General features: G+C 38.6%; 2 protein-coding genes across 2 annotated transcripts in view; one reads left to right on the top strand and one right to left on the bottom strand.

Moving 5' to 3' along the window:
• RINT1 (RAD50 interactor 1) overlaps positions 1-826 on the top strand; it is a 50822-nt gene extending 49996 nt beyond the window's left edge. Inside the window, exon 13 of the mRNA XM_023519611.1 lies at positions 614-826. Within this exon, the coding sequence (XP_023375379.1) occupies positions 614-806 (193 nt within the window). The 3' untranslated portion in view covers positions 807-826. The remainder of the gene's footprint in view (positions 1-613) is intronic.
• An 85-nt stretch (positions 827-911) lies between these two features.
• The window catches only part of LOC111721786 (EF-hand calcium-binding domain-containing protein 10-like), a 12261-nt gene continuing 6815 nt past the window's right edge, over positions 912-6357 (bottom strand). Inside the window, exons 2-4 of the mRNA XM_023507484.1 lie at positions 4319-4483; positions 4133-4220; positions 912-1135 (exon numbers count right to left, since the gene is read on the bottom strand). Of these exons, the coding sequence (XP_023363252.1) occupies positions 1099-1135; positions 4133-4220; positions 4319-4483 (290 nt within the window). The 3' untranslated portion in view covers positions 912-1098. The remainder of the gene's footprint in view (positions 1136-4132; positions 4221-4318; positions 4484-6357) is intronic.

Raw genomic sequence — 6357 nt, 5'->3', positions numbered from 1 at the left:
TTTCTTATACATTTGATAGTAATTTTGGCTCTAAGTATAATTATAAATGTATGTAAGAATATTTCTTAGAAATATTTTCAGAATTTATTGATTTAAAATTTAAATTATATAGAGTCTGTGATGTTATAAAGCATTATATAGAGTTTGTGACATTATAAAGCATTCCTTTTAAACTTATAAAATGAAAGCTTATGTTTTCTTATTTCAGTAAGGTATGATTATTTTTGTTTTTTAAATCTATGTTAATTATTCTACCTTTGTGCTACTTTGATGTTATCCTTTAATTTCTTCTTTTCCCATATTTTAATCTACCTAAAGTTGTAGCTAGAGTGTTAATATCAAGTATTGTTTTTAGGGAAATGGTGGATCCAAGTTGAAAACAATGATCCTATTACCTTATGGTAACCTAACAAAATATAAACTCTCTGCACATGTGTAGTCCTAACATGTTAAAAGGGCCAAAGAATAAATCCATAGTTTTTATAGAGAACATATGGACCAGGAATGCAGGGAAACTGTTTAGTTTCCACATATGAAATTGTTACAGGACAATATGAATCATATAGATAGTGGAGGTCTCATTTCCCTTTTTTTTTTTTTTTCCCTGAAACAGTGTAAAAGAAGCTTGTATTATTTTGAATTTGAACATTGGCTCTGCACTACTCTTGAAAGATGTATTGCAGTCAGCTTCAGGACAGCTTCCTGCAACAGCAGCGTTAAATGAAGTTGGAGTTTACAAACTGGCTCAACAAGATGTTGAAATTCTACTTAATTTGAGGACAAACTGGCCTAACACTGGGAAATAATGCAACTTTCAGGAAAAGGATTTTTGGGGGTTTTGTTTTAAAATTTTTTTTTTAGAGACAGAGTCTCATTTTGTCACCCTTGGTAGAGCGCTGTGGCATCACAGCTCACAGCAACCTCTAGCTCTTGGGCTTAGGCAATACTTTTGCCTCAACCTCCTGAGTAGCTAGGGTTTTGTTTTTAAGAAAGAGAAAGCTAGTTGGCCTTAAAGTTATCTGATGAAGTTCCGAATTAATGAAACCGGACAACTGAAAACTTTATGGAATCATTTTTATCTTGGATGTATTGGTGTTATTAAAATGCTGACCATATTTCCTGAGTCCTCTTGTTCCTAGGAAAACAAAAACAAAATTTAGAAACCATGAAAACTCAACATAATTCCATTTACAAATATAAATGCTGAATATATCTATTGAAGAAAATATAAGAGCAGAGATAATATATTATAACCAATTTTCAATTTCCTGTCCTAATAAAAGGAAAATCTGTTGTGGATAATAAAACAGCCAATAAACTTTTTAAAATCACTTTAGATTGTGTATTTAAAATTGAGGTTTCTATATCTAGTTTGGTAATTCATTTTATTTCAGTAAGAAAACACATTAGGAGATGGTGGATAAAATAGGATTATTCTTCATTTTTCAAAAATGTTCTTTCATTTAAAAATACTTCTATGTAACAACGGGCAACCTTTTCTTTCTGGATGATTGTGCCAGAGCACTCCACCTCGGTTTTTCCCATGTAGTAGGGAAAATGTATTATGTTCTTAATTATACATTTTTGTTTAACATTTATGTGGCTGCTGATATGAAAATCTGAAAGTTTCAGTGCAGAAGCAGTTTCTTATCCTGGAATCCCAGCACTCTGGGAGGCTGAGGCAGGAAGATCCCTTGAGTTCATGACCAGCCTAAGCAAGACTCTAGCTACTAAAAATAGAAAAGTTAGCTGGTCGTTATGGTGGGCACCTGTAATCCTAGCTACTCTGGAGGCTGAGGCAGGAGGATTACTTGAACCCAGGAGTTGGAGGTTACTGTGAGCTAAGCTTACGCCATTGTACTCTAGGCAACAGAGTGAGACTGTTTAAAAAAAAACACAAACCTGAAAATTTCTTTTTTCTTCTAACTTTTTCCTTGGCTATGGGCCGTATTAAGTAGTGGTTTCTTGATTAATAAATTCTCAGACAGTAAAAGTTTTAAAGAAATTGAGCTAGCTTCTCCAGAGGCTTTCTGTAACTATTAAACTTTATGCCAATTAGTTTTTCTCTGACTTAGCTTTTAGTACTATTATTTATTTTTTTAATTTTATTTTTTGCAGACAGAGTTTCACTCTGTTGCCCAGGCTAGCGTGCAGTGGCCTTGTCACCTCAGAGCAACCTGAGGTGCTAATGATCCTTCTGCCTCAGCCTTCTCAGTAGCTAGGTCTATAGGTGTGCACCACTATGTCCAGCTAATTTTTCTTTTTTTCTTTCTCTTTTTTTTTGTAGAGATGGGGTTGTACTTTCAGGCTGGCCTTCAATTGCTGAGCATAAGCAATCCTCCCACCTCAGCCTCCCAGAGTGCTAGAATTATAGATGTGAACCATGGCACCCAGCCCCAGTTAATGCTTTTAATTCTGCAATATCTCAAATCTAAAATTGTTGAACTGGCATGTAACCTATACTATTGATAAACATCTACTTTGCAACTTATGATTTTGAGGAAGTACTCTGAAATCCTACTATTCTACAGGGTGCCCCAAAGTTTGCCCCTTAAGTTGCCATATGTACATAGGGCAAATGGTAAATTGCAGCTAAATGTACCTTTAGTTACAAAATATTCATTACAAGATTTTACAAAGAGGTGGCTACAAATACAAACATGTATTTATAAATATCTTGTAAAATTTTGTAATATAGGCTCGGCACCTGTGGCTCAAGCGGCTGAGGCGCCAGCCACATACACCTAAGGTGGTGGGTTCGAATCCCCAGCCCGGGCCCACCAAACAACAATGATGGCTGCAGCCAAAAAAATGGCCAGGCGTTGTGGCAGGCGCCTGTGGTCCCAGCTACTTGGGAGGCTGAGGCAGGAGACTCGCTTGAGCCCAGGAGTTGGAGGTTGCTGTGAGCTGTGATGCCAGGGCACTCTACCCAGGGGGATAGCTTGAGGTTCTGTCTCAAAAAAAAAAAAAATTTGTAATATAAAAGTACATTTAGTTTTTTGTTTTTGTTCTTTTTTTATTTTGAGACAGTTTCACTCTCTTGCCTTGGATAGAGTGTCATGACATCATCTTAGCTCACAGCAACCTCAAAACTCTTGGGCTCAAGCAAATAAAGTATATTTAGCTATAGTTTCCATTTCCCCTATGTATGGTGACTTTAGGGGCACCCTGTATATTTTATACAGAAATTTTCTTTTCTTTTCTTTTTTTTTTTTTTTGGTAGAGACAGTCTCATTTTATCGCCCTCGGTAGAGTGCCGTGGCATCACACAGCTCACAGCTCTAACTCCTGGGTTTAGGCGATTCTTTTGCCTCAGCCTCCCGAGTAGCTGGGACTACAGGCTCCTGCCACAATGTCTGGCTATTTTTTTGTTGTAGTTTGGCCAGGGTCGGGTTTGAACCTGCCACCCTCAGTATATGGGGCCAGCGCCCTACCCACTGAGCCACAGGTGCTGCCCTATACAGAGATTTTCTAACTAGTATGTTAAGTGCAAAGCTTTTCTGTTCTATCAGATTGGTGCTGGTTCACCCCATTCTTTGAAAATTGCTGGGGGTTTGCATGAAAGAAAGAATGGAGCTCCCCCTAAAACTTCTTTAACTCCAAGATTACCCATCCCAATCTCACACCTGCACACCTCCCACCCAACCCCACTCCAGGCTTGGGGACTTTACTGTCAGTTCTTCTTGTCCTCACTTTCCAGTCAGCTCATAAACCAGAGCTGGTGGGCTTAAATCCAGCTGGGCCTGCCAAACAACGACAACTACAACCAAAACATAGCTGGTCATTGTGGCAGGTGCCTGTAGTCCCAGCTACTGGGGAGGCTGAGGCAAGAGAATTACTTAAGCCCAAGAGTTTGAGGTTGCTGTGAGCTGTGATGCCAAGCACTCTACTGAGGGCAACATAGTGAAACTGTCTCAAAAATAATAATAAATAGGGCAGCGCCTGTGGCTCAAAGGAGTAGGGCACTGGCCCCATATACTGGAGGTGGTGGGTTCAAACCCAGCCCTGGCCAAAAACTGCAAAAAAAAATAATAACAATAAATAAAAAAGGGTAGGGAATGTATTTTTAAAAGTATTAATTGTATCTCAAAAATCATTTGTTATTAAAATAGACATTTATAAATGAACTCACACTTCATCCCTGAATTTATCCAAACTTATTCCACGTCCATCATCTTTTAAATCTTCATCTACAGTACACAGACCCAGCGTTTGAAGAGCTTTGCAAGAATTAGAAGAAATGAAAATTTATAAAGTGAGATTTTCAGCTAAAGAAAGGGAATGGCAACCTACTACCTCAATTATAGAGGATACTGACCTTCTTTAAATTGCATAAATGATATGGTGCCTCTTTTGGAGGGGTCCATCATCTCAAACATAGCTACGATGTTAGAGTTATCCATAAAGAAAGGAAAAGCTACACCTGTTACTTTGGCAATTCTCAGACGTTCCAATATAGTTATTAAATATTCTCTTGGTTTTTCTGTAAAAGAATAATTCCAACTGTTTCTTATATGAACTTACAATATGTCATAAATAGAAGTAATCAGTTAACAATTTATATTAAACACTGGTGTTTCAAGTCCAATACTAGGTAATTGCTTCATGAAACTCACAGTCCAGCAGGAAGGAAGATACTGAACAATTAAAAACCTATACAAGTGCCCTATCTCAGATGATTGAGAACAGAAGTCCAGAGACTGGGTCTGGGCATGCATTTCAAAAGCTCTCCAGGGCCAGGCACAATGGCTCATGCCTGTAATCCTAGCACTCTGGGAGGCCAAGGTGGGTGGATTGTTTGAGCTGAGGAGTATAAGACCAGCCTCCGCAAGAGCAGAGACCCCATCTCTACTAAAAAAAAAAAAAGAAAAAAAAAGAAAAATTAGCCGGACATCGTGGCAGGTGCCTGTAGCCCCAGCTACTGAGGAGGCTGATGCAGAAGGATTGCTTGAGCCCAGTCTCACAGGTGTGCGAGATTGCTGTGAAATACAATGCCACAGCACTCTACCCAGGGTGAGAGAGTGAGAGCTCCCCAGGTGATTATAATTTGTAGACAGTGGCTGAAAACCAAAAAGATGGCAGTAATAGCAGAATGCAGGAAAGAAGGTAGCCAGATAACAGAAGGGAAAAAATATTAATAATGAAAACATGCTTTCAGGTAAGGTGAGTCCTCTAATTAGGAAACATATATAGTCATTTCTAACATAAAAGCAGTATTGATATGTAAAAGGTAAATAGGCGATCTTTCATTTAAGCAAATTTTATCTTTTTGTTTAAATTTTAAGCAATTTTCAAAATGAAAAATCAAGATCTACTTTCTGGATATAATACAGGACAATCATGATGAAAAGAAGCCAGTAAAGACAGAGCAGCTGAGGCTGGATGTGGTGGCTCACACCTGTGATCCTAGCACTCTGGGGGCGGAGGCAGGAGAATTGCTTGAGCTCAGTTCAAGACCATCGTGAGCAAAAGTAAGACTCTGTCTCTACTAAAAGCAGAAAAATTAATCTGGTGTGTTGGTGGGCACCTATAATCCCAGCCACTCAGGAGGCTGAGGTAAGACTGTCATTTGAACCCAAGAGTTTGAGGTTGCTCTGTGCTAGACTGAGGCCATGGCATTCCAAAAAATAAATAAATCAATAAAATGAAAAGATGGAGAAGCTTGGATGGTAAATGCTGCTCCTCCCGCTCTGTCATTTTATTATTTCAATCCTGAACTTTACTCTTTTAATTATTATTTTTTTAAAGCCATTAGGGTTTCTTTATTAGGAGACAGTCTTTTTTTTTTTTTGCCCCCAAAAGGTGTGGCACACACCGAGACCCCACCCTACTCTTTTAATTATTTTTTTAAAAATTTTGTTTTGAGACAGAGTCTCAAGCTGTTGCCCTGAGTAGAGTGCTATGGCATCATAGCTCACAGTAGCCTCCAACTCTTGGGCTCAAGCGATCCTATTGCTTCAGTGTTTCTATTTTTAGTAGAGACGGGGGTCTCACTTTGGCTCAGGCTGGTCTTGAACTCCTGCTTCCCAGGGTGCTAGGATTTAAATTTTTTTTTTAAAGTTATGTCTTTATTAAGAATTTGATACTGTTCTAAAAGTAGAAAAGTATAATGAATCTACCACCAACTTCACCATTTCCCCTGTTAGAATTTGTGGCCAATCTTATTTCATTGTAATCCTATCCACCCCCTCTTCATGTATTATTTCTTTTTTTTGTTTGTTTTGGTTATTTTTGAAACAGAGCCTCAAGCTATCCCCCTGGGTAGAGTACCGTGGCATCACAGCTCACAGCAACCTCCAACTCATGGGCTCAAGTGAGTCTCCTGCCTCAGCCTCCCTAGTAGCTGGGACTACAGGC

Source organism: Otolemur garnettii, unplaced genomic scaffold, assembly GCF_000181295.1.
Source record: "Otolemur garnettii isolate 467f Iridium unplaced genomic scaffold, OtoGar3 scaffold00005, whole genome shotgun sequence".
Taxonomy (NCBI): domain Eukaryota; kingdom Metazoa; phylum Chordata; class Mammalia; order Primates; family Galagidae; genus Otolemur; species Otolemur garnettii.
This window is presented reverse-complemented; position numbering and strand designations above follow the sequence as displayed.